We start from the raw sequence: 13,872 nt of genomic DNA, 5'->3' as shown, positions 1-13,872 counted from the left end.
TAATTCAAATAGCATTGTTAATAGCTTTCTTTTTAGAGTGTTACCTTGTTAAGGAGGATTTACGTGACAAGAAATCAAAAAGCACAAGGTAAAATGCCAACGCTTTGCTTTAAGCTTATAATTTTCTGTGTGTAAGTTAAATCGTTAAGTTGTTTCTTTTTGAAGATTTGCCTGTTCAAACACATTTTCCACATGCAAAACAAGCACGGTAAAAAACCCACATACTGGTAAAAACCAAAGTACTGAATAAATACATTTTTTAAAAAAAGTGGTATTTCGATGATTCCTTTGGCCAAGTAGCTTGAACTCACTCTGGAGACTGAGAGTTGTAAATGCAGAAGGATGATCACTGCTACATGGTAATCACCGAAACTGGGCCCTTACAGTTAACATTTCTCATGGGTATCTCAACACAGGGTTTATGTATCCACAAGTAGAAGCTCTGATCTAGGTGCAGCTGAAGGAATTTAAATGTATTGTGGCTATTGAGGACACAGTGAACACAATGTGCTTATCATTATTCTCATTAGTGCTACAAATATGCTTTACTGTCTCCTATCTTAAAAAATAAAGGATGTTGACCTGGTTTGCATCAAACTGTTGTTTTATCTTCCTCTCCTCTGTAGACTTATTGATTGTGCTGATAAGTTGTGTCTGGACTTCCTCTTCAGTTTAGCTTTCTTCCACTGAAATCCGCTGGAGTCTTTCTTTAGGTGCTTCTGGTTATGTATCTGACTGGGAAGTACTGGGCCTGTATCTTCCTAGATGTCAGCTGCTTTTGACCTATTTGACCATCCTCTCCAGTTAATCTTGTTTTCCCTATACTTGTGTTTATGTCCACTTAACTTCACTTTAATCCTCACTCTGGATTGTTTCTTGAGTGTCTTGTTCTTGTCTCATTTTTTGTTGTTATAGGCTTTGTTTATTAATCCACCACTTCTCCCTCCAACGTTCTCTCTGTCATTTCACCAGGCATATGAATTCAAGTACCAGAGTTTTCTCTACATCATTGAAAAGCTCAATCCTTTTCTCTCCTTGGCATTGTGTAGATGTCTATCTCTATTTCACACTCACCAAGTTTAAGAGAAACTTCTTACTGGTGTCTGCTTTCAGACGTTTCTTATTAACGTGTTTGCAGTGGCTGTTGGCTGTGCTGCTCTTGGGTTTGTCAGTCAGACCTGTAACCCAAGTCTCCTGATGACTGTGACCTCTCTTTAGATCTTTGTGTCCAAGCTATGTCTAAATTCTTCTTATCTGCACAGCCTGTCTTTTGTACAGGCCTTTTGTTCTCATCACCCAACTTGTTTCTGTTATCCAGCTTGTTACTTCGGTTACTAGGTAAGGTCTGTTCCAGACAAAAGCCATCGTGTCTCCGTAGTGGAGATCGCTGCCGCAAGCGTAATCTTTCATGTTTCTCTTTCCTTTCTGTCCATTTGCTATTCCAGTTTTAAAAAAAATCAAATATAAAGTTATTCTCTTTATTTTAAACCTTTCCTGACATACCCCACTGTGAGTAATAACTTCTGTGGGATTGGATAACTGTCTCACTGTTCAGTCTGCAGTGAGTTTGGTGCTGGTTTCTCTCCTGCCTGTTTACTTAAGTTTCAAACAAGAAACTTTAGAGTTTTTCCCCGTGTTCCTTCCCTGATGCTTGGAAGGTGCTGTGTAAATCCATGGAATCGCTTAAGTGTTCATTTTCAAAAGCTTTAATTTCTCTATAGTCTTTAAAAAAACGCTAACAGGCATTTGCTATGCTGAGAGTACTCCATATGTGCATGGAATTTGCAAAAGCTTGAAAAGGAGAGGGGAAAATAATGTGCTGTTTCGTTACACTAATGGTGTGTTCTTCAAGTGTTGCATGAAAAACTTGCTAGTGGATCAGTGTTTAGTAGCTCACTTGTCTTTCAGGCACCGTGTCTTTATGATTTTACATTCCGTGTCTTCGCTGTTTTTCAGAATGTTTCTTCGCTGCAGTGTAGGTGAGGTGACAGAGTAGGGGAATGCTGAGTGGAAGCAGTGACTGATAAATAAAAGGACTGAGTAAGATATTTAATATTTGAAATCATGGTAGATAAAAATGTCTTGAACTCCTGTAAAAGTGCTTTTGGCTTGTGTCTCTTTAAATCTAACAGTTAAGATTTTGTAACAAGTAAGATACTTATGAAATGGTTTCCATAGGGTTTAAATCTGATCTATCCAGAGGAAGTTGTTTGTGTACCTGCATTTTGCTAGTCACTTGTTTTCCCTTACGAGATCTGGGTATAGAGCAATACCTGCACATGGGCTAGAGAGCTGGTTCTTGACGTGGAAACTTATAAAAATTCAGCTTTGGTTCAGGTTGGTTTCTGCTGCATAGACAGGTTTGTGTGTCACGCAGAGAATTAGCTGGCTTTTATCGGAAGTCTGCTTCTTAACTGGCTTTTTTTTTGTCAGAACCCTGGAAACTGAACTATTCTTTCATTTCTGAAACATGACTCCTTCTGAGGGTGATCGGGCTGTTCTCTGAAGGCTGCCTCGGAGCAGCTGTAGCAGTTGCTGTCCTTACTGAGATGGAATTAGGCTTTTAAGCTTTGAACTAAGAGAAGATTCTTTCCCTCTCATTCTCATAGACAACCTTTATTTCTTTCCTGAACTGTCATCCCTGACTTGTTAGTTTAATTTAGGGATAGAGGGATATTTCATATTGTTTGAAAAATAATCTAGAAGTTCATAGCTCCTTGAAGGTAATTTTCATAACTGTAAAGATGTGCAGAATATTTGAAAAATTGTAGCATATACGGTATTGCACCCTGGAATGTGCAAATCTTTGTGTCAACAGCATCCCTTCAAAGAAGCTCTTGAATGAACACAACGTTCTTCACAAGACCTTAACTGTTAGAGAAGCACTTCTGCAGCTCTCTCATTATATGAACTTTAATAATATGCAAAGCTACAAAAGTATATTGAGGCCAGTTTTAGTGAAGTTGTTTTTGAAGTGTCTAATTTCCTGAATAGAATTAAGACTTGGTTCCTGTTTCCTTCTCTCAAAGTGGACTTCTGTCATCAGCTAATTCTCTTACTAGGAGCATGTTCCGGAAAGGGATTGGGCATCTGCTACTCCCATTATTTGAAAATTACTGCAAAGCTTAAAGGTAACAACAATTTGTTTTCAGTAAAAGACATCTTAATATCCTTTGCCTTGTTCTTTATCAAGAGGGTTTTTCTGAAGAGTTGACCAAAAAGCTTTGTGTGACGGTCTCTGAAATGTAGGACAAAGCTGGTTAGTGCTAAATCCTGAGTTAGCTGTTGGTTTGGTGTAGCTGCATCATCTGATGAGACATATTTTAATCTCTTTTCCAACTGAATTTTCACTCTCTTAGAGGACTAAGAGTTTTAAACTCCCAAGAAAACAAAAAGCAGGAAAGAAACCCAGCCTCAAGGTCTCAGGGATCAAAGTGGAATGATGCTGAAGGCTTCTTTAGTGAACACTCTCTTCCCAATCTCTGCTTTGGTTTGGAAGAGCATGGCCAAACATGATAGAAAGCAATATCTAATGAAGATAGACTTAGCAAAATAAGAATCTAAGATCTTGTTTTCTAAAACCTCTTGCCCACGTGTACTGTCTTTAAATGAAAGAGTGAGCTGATTTTATAAGTTTAGTTAAAATACTGTTCTTGAGCAAACGTTGGTTCTGACAGGGAGAGAGAATGCCTGGTTTTATCCTCAAGCGCTATACTTAATTATTTCAAGTATGTCTCTTCTTCTTGCACAGTTCTGTGGAAATGAGACTGGATTTAATTCTTTATTGAAAATAGATTTTTTTCAACTCAAAAATACTTTAAAAATCCTGTCTCTTATGCTTTAAAATCTTTGATCAGTTTTAAAGTCTTTGACATTATTTAGGAAGAGGGAGGGAGGATAGTGAGGTTTATTATTCATAGTGCAAAGTCAAGGAAATTGCTTCCCCAACATATGCTTGTTGTTAAGTCTATCTACATGTGTTTGAGATTTCTGTAGTTGCCACTACCTTCTTTTTTTTCCAAGATCATACTGTAAAGTAAGTTACAGTAAACAGTTCTCATGACAGTATAGCATGCTAGTTTTGTGGGGAAAAAAAACAATGGAATTGTTAGCAGTCCTGGGTTTTCTCTCTTTCTCCATCTGTTTTCTTAAGAGTTCTGTCTATGCTGTTGCCTTCTTATTTAAAAACACATATAAGTTGTTGACCTTTTAACAAAAGCGTCTTGACAACATGTTATTATCTTCCTTTCTTTCCCTTTTGTATCTTTTGGTATTTCATATTGGACCTTCTTTTTTAGTTTCTAAGCTGTTCATGTGAAACTTTGAGACGCTTATGTAAGCTGTAATATTTTTTTTTTTTTTTAATGGGAGAGTGTTGCTTAGTATAGTGCTGAAATGTGCGGTTTTATGTGATGGGGTTTATTTTTTATATATGGGAATTATGTGTTGTAAGGGGAGAAAAGCAGGGAAAAGCAGCTCCTGAGGTGTGATTATGATTATACAAGTTACAGTTTTATGTCTGTTTCGTTATATACATATGTCCAGTGTTCAACTATAGGCTCATGACTAAGAAAATGTCTTGTGGCTTAGAAGCTTTGGATGATTCCACTTTGGGCATAGGAGAGTATGGAGTGCAAGTTTATTGAGTACCGTGGATCTAAAGCAATCTTATGCTTATGTAGGTAGTCAGACCAGCTGTCATCTTCACCTCAGGTGAGTTGCATCTTTGGATATTGTCTCAAGCAGCTCTTTATTGGGCTGGAAGGCTGGCATGTGGGAGGCAAAACTGCTTACAGCAGTTTTAACAAATCCTGTGCTGGTATAACATGAAAAGAGCAGCAGAAACCTGGATTTTTGATTCTTCTGTTGTCATGCTCTTGTTCATTACTACTTCCTTCTGCAAAACCTGACGTGTGCATGCTATGAACAAGTGGCATCCCACCTAGGATGTTGTGGTAAGGACTCTGTGAGTTTACTCTTTGAAACTTTGACTCTGAATTTTCCAGGATCCAGAGAGGAATGGAGACTCCATTGGATGTTTTGTCGAGAGCAGCATCTCTAGTACATGCTGATGATGAGAAACGTAAGTCTGAAACTTAGTTCTCTGCTTTGTTGGATCCAGATGCTTTATGTTTGCACTATGTATCAGCCCAGATGCTGGCTTTATCGATCTTTGCATTTTACCAAATGTAAGAAATGTAGAAAAATGTCTACAGAAGTCCTTAAAACGTTGTCTTCCTCAGGTGTGAAACCAATACGTTGCATTTAAATTGGCTATATGCACGACAGAAGCATTCCTGTTGTTTTGAAAATGTGCTTAATTCATATAAAGGTGCCCTTCTTTTCCCAATTGCATTTGCGTTGTTAGTAGACAAAAAGTTGTGCTGTCAAACTAAGGACGACTTGAGAACTCACACTCCCTAGCAGTATCAGTTAGACCTCTTCTCATTTAAGAACACATAACTGGGTGGGCCTGAGTGGGTTGCAGAGATGCCTTTTCAGATCATAAAAAACGAGGAGGTAGACTATTATCATTAGCAGTGAGCACCTCATTTTCCTTTCATTGCTACTAAAAGATGAGTATGGGACGGTCAGCTGCAGCTACAGAGGCTCGTGTTGCCAATCATTTGGGTAATATTTTTGCTTTCAGCACTCCCAATAAGTGTTTAAGATGGGTTAACTACAGTTAGAAGAATATTTTCAGTTCTGCCAAATTGCAGTGCTACTTTGTAGATCAGATTGTTACCTGCATGCTTAGTATAAATGTCTCTGTCAGGTTTTTTCTCAGTAGTGTAAGCACTCAGGAAGTGTATGCATCTTGGGTATCAGCCTGAGTAGATGCTAACTAGAAAAATGATATTTTGGATTTCAGATTGCTTTTCTGTGTAGCTTCTGTGCATAAAATCACCTTTTAAGATGAATTCAGCTTTTCTTCTTTTGGTCTTTGTTCCTTTATTCTTTATATATTTTTTGAAAAGTAATTGCCTTGAATAATGAGTAAAAGAATTGATTTGCTGTTGTTGCTAATCAACTTGCGAAAGTAACTGCAAACAAACACAGTGTATCTGGACAACAAGTCCTGGAATTTTTGTGTATATTCAAATAGTCAAGATATCAGTATCTTGCTCTTTCAGAAGTTCGTAAAATGAAGGTTTCGTACTCTGATGAGCTCTTCTGTATCACTGGCTCTTAGCTTTATAAGGAATATTGATTTTGCTCTTCTTTCATGTTCACCTTGCTGCTGGATAAGCACCAGGTTTTTACTGACCCCACTGTAGTAGGATGGCTGGGCTGATTGCTACAGTTATTGACTGTTACTGGTAAAATGAACAGCAGTGGAAGTCCTTGAGGAAATAATTTCAATCGTGATTTTGGCTTGAGGGATTTCTCTTGTAAACTAACTTATATATTTGTAGAAAAGGCAAAAGCTTAACCTGTTTTCTTTTGACTAAATTTTTCATATATATTTTGAAAATGTATTCTCAATTTTCTTAAGCTTAAATGCATTCTTTTTCACTGACTGTTGCCTAAGACTCTAGTTTGATTTTGAGTTCCACAGGGTAGGAATGTTGGGCTGGATTTAGGGAATCCAGACGAAGTCTAATTCAGTGCAACTTGCATGTGAGGAAGCTGATATGTATCTGGTTCTAATTTACATTCCTTTAGTCTTACCACTTAAACTTAATTAGATTTATGCCACTCTGCAGCTTCTAATTTATGCTGTCTCTGAGTTTGTCCGGTGGCTGTGCATGTTGCACACCAAGAATGCTATAGTGTGAGAAGCTGCTAGAAGGAAGAAAGGAGTAGTTCAGACCAGCCACTGAACTTGGGCTTTTTTGTGTCAGCTTTTGTGGAAACAGCACCGGCCAGGCTCCACTCTGTGTTGTGGAGCAGATACTAACAGCTTGAAGTTAGTCTTAACCTTGAATTTATCAATTATCCTTGACCTTGCCACTGAAGTGCCTGGCATGCTGCACCTGGAGTGTTAGCAGTGGTCCTGTCTGTATTTCTGTATCCCCTATTTACTTTATCTAACAATTAGAATTCCACATAGTTTCCAATACCCCGTCATGACCAGGAGCACAATAATTTCTTTTTTTTTTTCCGTGTTTTTTTTTTTTTTTAATTTAAATCAGTTGCTTTCAGATACTTGGTATCTGAACAAACTATTTAATTTATTTCAGTGATGTTTCTTGTATTTAGGTAATACATACGGGTAATTTTATTGTTCTTTTTGACATTTCCAATGATATCACGAAGTTTCCTGCTTCCAAAATTTTGAGTAAGGATTTCAGATTAATTTAGTTTCTGAAACATTTCTGTCTTACCCCGAGTCTTTTATTTTTGTACTGGAATAGAAATTTGTCTAACGGATAACTCCTGATGACCTTTGTGCATTTCATGGTCGAAATTTTATCCTATTTTTGAATGGAGAGCAAAGGAAATGTAGCTATATGCTATCCTGACATGATAACGCTACCAAGTAACGACTGGTTAGATTCCATTAGTGAAACAATAAATCTGCTTGTTAAGATGATTCAGCTCACCTCAGATACTCTCATCTAAGCTACATGCCGTGTAAGTGTTGAAAACTGCTAATTTGCCACTTTTAAAAGATCATTTTAAGCAATTAAGATACCCTTTTTAACTACAATATCTCAGAATTATTCCTCTAAGTAGTAGTTTACTATTATAGTTTTTATAAGAAAAATAAAGGTAGTCTTAACACTGCTTCTGTCATCTAGTGTGAGAAGTATATGCATAATGCATATAAAATATTTTTGAATTTAGACTGTATACACAAGGTATAAAGCTTGCTGAAGTTGGTAGTGGTCTCTTATTCCTACTTATCAGTAATTTTCACTACTTTTCTTGAAAGTGTTATTACTATTCGTACACCAACTCTTGATCCTCTTGCAGACATCTTAAATTGTGAAATTTCACACCCTGATACACTTTAGTCCCACCTCAACCTTATCTTCAAACTAATTTATGTAAATCAGCAGCCTTCGAATGCGTTTACTGAATCCAAGCAGTGTAAATACAGATTCTTGTTTAAAGACAAGGTTTATTACTTGAAGCTGGTAGGTATTTAATTTGATTCTTGTTTGTCTAGGTGTATTCAGAGGAGGAATATTACTGGTATATATGAATTTAATTATTGCTAACATGAAGGATCCTCTTATCTCCGTAGGCACTCACTGCAGTGCCAAGTAATGTACAAGTGTCTTAGTGTATACGCAAATCACACTGTTTAAAACAAATACCTTTAAACTTACCAACACTTGAAGAAATGAGCAAGATATGTGGCTATTTAGATTTCCCAGAATGGTTATTGGTTTTTTTAAACAAATATGACCTTGAGTTGTTTTGGTTTGTTTTTTTTTTTTGCAGCTGCAATAGGTTGCAACTATGTGTTGCTTTCAGTTGCATCTCTGCTTTTTTTCATGAACTATATACTATGTTTCAACAACTCCCAGTTTAAATCATTCTGCACTTGTTATTGGAGAAAATTTATGTAACACATTTGGTTAACTACTGTGTTGTGGAAATGATTAATTATAGAGAAGAAATGATTACTGTAATTTTGTATTTGTAACTGTTACCACTGTGATGTAAGCAGGTATTTAAGCTTATGGTGTAGCGGATCTGTAATTGAGAAACACCAACAAAACAAACCCAAAGAAGCTGAACAAAAGAAGACAGACACTCCTTGAGAGGTGATAACAGTTAAAGGAGAGGACAAAGATATTTCCTAATGGAGTTCCTTGTTTACTTATTGTCCAAACTTGGTCTTTCATTTCAGTGGAAGGAAAGCATACAATGATGTCATTATTAGCCAGTCATCTTGGAGGCTTGTCACTAATTGTCAGTAGTGAAGGGAAAGGATATAGGAAGTCTGTGCTGTTTATGAGCAGCGCTCCAGTGCCAGAGTAAGTAAAGTGCAATGATTTTATCTGTGAGTGGCATCTGTAAGGCTTTGCTGGGTTTTTCTCGGTGCTTCAGAAGCAGGCTTTATATGAAGTGGACATCTGTAAGGGCCCTGTGTGTGTGCTGTCCTTTTAGCGTTAGCATCGCTGGAAACCTTTCCCCATGTGTGTTATTGTACAATTGCAAAAATCAAGTTTACAATGAGACGCTTGATAGTCCGTTCCTCTTCTTTCCCTATACTGGTCTTACTGGGGTTGTACTGATTTCTCACACGTTCAGGGTTTAAGCTGGCTATTTTTAGAAGACCACAGTATAAGCTGGTGGTATTTAAGTAAAGACAAAGTATTACTGGAAGTACAGTTTTTCTTCCCATGACTGTGTTGAACAGCACGTGTTCAAACATTAAGGAGGATTATCATTTTGTATTGCTCTCATATAAAAATAAGGGGGTTGGGAACTGGACTTTCAGTCATAACAGTGTTTTAAAAGCATGATCTTGTTATTGAGAAAGTAGTGAAGGAAAATGCTACTGAGGACTTGCATTCGCAGAATATGTTGAAAGCACTGGTACTCAGCCTGTACTGATTTTATACTAACACTTTACTTACACTTCCCTCTGATATGCAAGTCCAGTTTAGAAATATGGGAATGAATGAGAAAAAACGTGTTATTTCTTACTCTCGCAGGACAATATAGTGAAAAGTCTGTTGCTGGCAAACAGAAGAAAATACACTTCCACAAGGAAATGAAAAGGTTTGGAAACAGCTAATAAATGGCACAGTAAAGTCCTGGGTAATAGCTCTGCATTCTAATGCATTGTACCAAATCCATACCTGTTGAGTCTTGATTTATGTTTTGAAAAACTGATACAGGACTACATTTAAAAAAAAAAAAAAAGGTGATCTTTGATCAAGTCATGCTTCTTGCACACGTACCATCAGTCACATGCGTCATCCTTGTGTGCGTGGAAGCCTGGAATTGCTGTTCCACACTTCTTGCCTGTGAACACTGTTATTGTTTGGCAATGGTTTCTTTTATGTGGTTTAGTTTAATCCACTTCAAATAATTAAGCTAGACCATACAGTTGATATTTCTAGTACAGAAGAATTTGTGCTTTAAAATCCCTGCCCTAGTCCACTTTGTAATAAAATCCTCGTGTAGACAAGACCTACAAATCAGTTTTTACTGTTCTTCATTCGTATCAATCAGTTCAGTTAGGAGGAAGAATTTTGTGCTGGCTACCTTCTCATAATTAATAAATATGCAACAATTCATTGTTTTCGATAGCTGATCCTAAAAAAGATATTACTTTAAGGCTGAGTTGAGAACAATTTATTATTCTTTAACACTCTTGAAGAGGATGACTCCGTGAGCTTATTGTCTTTAGATACAAACCAAGCAATATTTTTAGTAGAATTAGACTTGAATGTTGCTATTTGTGTTGAAGATATTAATGATGAAATATTTCTAGCATCATCAGGACTTTTCACCTACTCTACTGTTTGTTTTGTAAATGTCACAGTCCTTGTTTATTTTCTGTTCACAAGTTTGCCCCGTTTTGGGTAGAACTGTGAGGAGTTGTGCTTGTAGTAAGGATGATAAATACTATATAGCAAAGTATTACTTAAAACAAGATGAAAAATTTCCAATAGAACATAATCTTGTCGTGTGACTTGGCCTTTATATTTTTATTTGCACATATATGTCCAAAATAGCAAATTTTGTAACAAAGAAATAAATGGAAAAAGTCTTAGCTGCATGTTGTAGTTAAGAGATATTTCAGTATTAGTTCTCATTTATGGAACGGTTTGTTTTAGGGGTAGGAGGGAATCAAATTGGTTCAAGAAGGGCAACCTGGAGCATGTTTAGAGTTCTTCTGAAATCTAAAATGTGTTTGTGTACTGAACCTTAATTCTCATATAGACTGTTTTGATGGTAATCTATTTTCCCTTCATGCTAGAATTCTTCATTTTGTGTCCCCCGTAATAGGTATAATAACAGCTTAGTACATCACCACTTCTCTGTTTTGTGTTTATTGTTGCGACATTATTTCTGTAGTTTGTGATTTTTTTTTCTTCCCTGTAACAATGTTGAGAACATTAATGTTATCCGTAGTATTTGGCGCTGTACAAATACATGGGAAAAGGTAGTCCCTGTTCTGAAGTCAGACAGTCAAGGGCGGGAGGCAGAGCACCGCTGTCGTGATATGGGGCTGCTTCTGGTTAGCCAGTGAGTGAGAAGCAGAGACGGACTGCTTGTTGCTTTCAGAATATTCAGGAAATAAATCGATTATTGTCTTTTACAGTAGCTTGTAGCTGTGCCATAAAATTGCTCATAGGGAAACTATCCTTAAGAAACCCTTTGCTTTGAAGAGTAACACGCTAGTTTGTGTTCCTTTGCCTGGGCAAGCTGTCAGTCCTTACAGATAACCTTAAGGGACCGCTGCCAGCAGGGCTGACTAAATCACTGCCTTGTTTTTTCCCAGTTTAGGCTAGATAAAAATGTCCCTTATAATGAACAGGTTGATGCTTCTACTAAAAATCCTGCTTCCTGTGACTTTCAGGACTCCTCAGTAAATGGAGGAGTTATTTTTGATCCTAATCTCCTGCTTTTTGTTTTGTAGTACAATACTTGCTGAAATCCCGCTTGGCTAGCTTGAGGGCAACACAACCACCTTAACCCATATTTTTCTTTTATATTCTGTAAATAAATTTAACAGTATTTTGTATGCATGTTGTTCTTCAGCGCTTTCAAAGTTTGGGGATTTTTAATCAGGGTTTGTCAACTCTTAGATGTCTCATTAACCAACCCAATGCAACCTTTCATTTAGAGCTTAGCTACTTCTTCAGAGACTTTTCCCTTACTGGGTTGAAAGGAGGGTAGGAAGTACTTCATGATTATTTCTCATATGAAAATAAGTGGACTCCTCGTATGGATGTTTGTTTCTTCTTCTATGGTAAATTAAAATATTTATAAAAATTAAAATTAAAATAGACAGTATCTATTTGGTTGTCTTTCTACCAGGTTGGTGATTGGATGACTGTGTCTGTTGGTTCAGAGAAGAGGCAGATATTTGATATAGACAAAGAGTTAGGTCTTGAAACTTAGAGCTATGGTTAGACTTTGGTGTTCTGCAACTAAGTTTAATATACTGAATTCTTTAATTGCAGAAATGAATGTGCAATTAAGTAATTGAATAGCTTTTATGAATTAACAACTGTGCTGGTGGTCAGAGCTTATCTGTGATGTCTAGCAAAAATGAAACTTAGATTTTCTTGAGGAAAAGCTAATTTCTAAGAAGCAGTATCAGCAAAAATCTCCATTTGTAATCCCTCAACAGCTATGAGAGGTATTAAAAGTAGATTTGTCAGCTAGTCGTTTATGTAATGTTTAATTAACGGCAGGGGAAGAGGGGGACTTCTGTTAGTTTTGGAGCGAAATTTCTGGCATAAATCAGCTTTTACTGAAAGAGGGAAAAGTATGGAATTGTGATGTTTCAGTTTAGTAATAATGTGCTGGAAAAACATGTGGTTTGATCGTTGAGATGCAGCCTGAATCAACTGTTGTTGCTGTATGAATACCAAAAGCTTTAAATAATAAAACTCTATCAGTAATAACATGCATCGTGTTCTACTTTTAAATTTATGAACCATACAGACCAGAAGATAGTAATATCTGCTCTACTTTAAATATCAGTTAATCTGTTTTTTGGTAAAATACCCAAAGGACTGAATTCCTGACCACCTGCTTTTTGTCTTTCAAAAACCTGTAGCTGTTTGTATCCCTCAGTATTTCACAGGGTAGCTTCCTGTAAATGGTGTCAGGGCCATGTAATCATTTTTAGGGTTTTCTTGAAAATAGGAGTGTTAAATTGGGTAACTGGTTGGTTGGGTTGTTTTGTTTCGTTTTAAATAAGAAATAAAAAATTATTTTTACCTCCAGAAAGCTTCACTGTTTTTTTCTCAAAGTTTATTGTAGCAAGGAAATAAAGAATGAGTAGAGATATGTTTTCAACTTGTTAAATAGGCTGGAAAATGGGGCAATTGTCTGCTTGGCGCCTAGATGTATTTTAATAGCAGTAGAACACCATTAGCATAATCAGTGGAGTGATGGTAATGCCTTCGGGAACAAAAGTGTCTACACTTTTTTTTTTTTTTTTTTGGAATTAATTTTAAAAAACATTTGCAAGAGGTTCAGCTGCCTACAGTTTGTAAACATGTTGTAGCATCCTTCAACGTACCAGATATTTCTACCCGGGCTGCACTAGCTCAAGGAAAGAGGCTGCTCAGAGTTCCTGGGCAGTGTCAGCCGGACACTGTCTTGTCTTTCTGAATCCTTTTTAGCTAATTGGTGAGGAAATATTTGCAGTGATTGGTGGCGTTACCTCCAAGCGAACGATGTTTACAGAAACACTCTCTCTTTAAATGTTGTTTGGCAAACGGAGGGGAAGGAATCTTCTTACTAGGATGGAATTTGTCATCGGATCCCAACCGTCGCTCTGAACATTGCAGCTGACCGAATGCCATGTCGTTACGCGTGATAGCGCAGACGTAACCGTGTGGGACTTGTCAAGGCACGTGCTTCTAAATGATTGTCATTTCTGAAATGCTGTGCTTGGAACTTTGTGCTCAATTTATCTATTTTACAGTAACATATATTGGTTATATCCTGAATTTTGAAACAATGCAGAGAAATTATTCAGTCATTAGGTTTTATCCATTAAGTTTTCTGGCGGTGACTGAAACTACATAAATGGACTGGTTTTTACAGCCAGGCAGAACATACTAGCATGTGGAAATCTGGCCATTCTTCATGTGGTAAATAATATTTGGCTCATTTAATTTAAAAAAAAAAAAAAAGTTCTTCCTTAATTAGAAATACTGCAGGCTGACTTGTGAAATGCAGGGTGCTTTCCCAGCGTGTTCTTTCCGCAACTTTTAG

General features: G+C 36.9%; 2 protein-coding genes across 2 annotated transcripts in view; one reads left to right on the top strand and one right to left on the bottom strand.

The window, feature by feature from the left end:
• The window catches only part of ATG7 (autophagy related 7), a 371,865-nt gene that overhangs the window by 161,702 nt on the left and 196,291 nt on the right, over positions 1-13,872 (bottom strand). The window lies entirely within an intron of this gene.
• The window catches only part of VGLL4 (vestigial like family member 4), an 87,234-nt gene that overhangs the window by 2,616 nt on the left and 70,746 nt on the right, over positions 1-13,872 (top strand). Inside the window, exon 2 of the mRNA XM_068420027.1 lies at positions 5,007-5,083. Coding sequence (XP_068276128.1) covers positions 5,020-5,083 — 64 coding nt within the window. The 5' untranslated portion in view covers positions 5,007-5,019. The remainder of the gene's footprint in view (positions 1-5,006; positions 5,084-13,872) is intronic.

The sequence above is a fragment of the Nyctibius grandis genome, chromosome 29, assembly GCF_013368605.1.
Source record: "Nyctibius grandis isolate bNycGra1 chromosome 29, bNycGra1.pri, whole genome shotgun sequence".
In the NCBI taxonomy this organism is placed as follows: Eukaryota; Metazoa; Chordata; class Aves; order Nyctibiiformes; family Nyctibiidae; genus Nyctibius; species Nyctibius grandis.
Note: the sequence above shows the minus strand (reverse complement) of the source record. Positions and strands in the feature narration are given on the sequence as shown.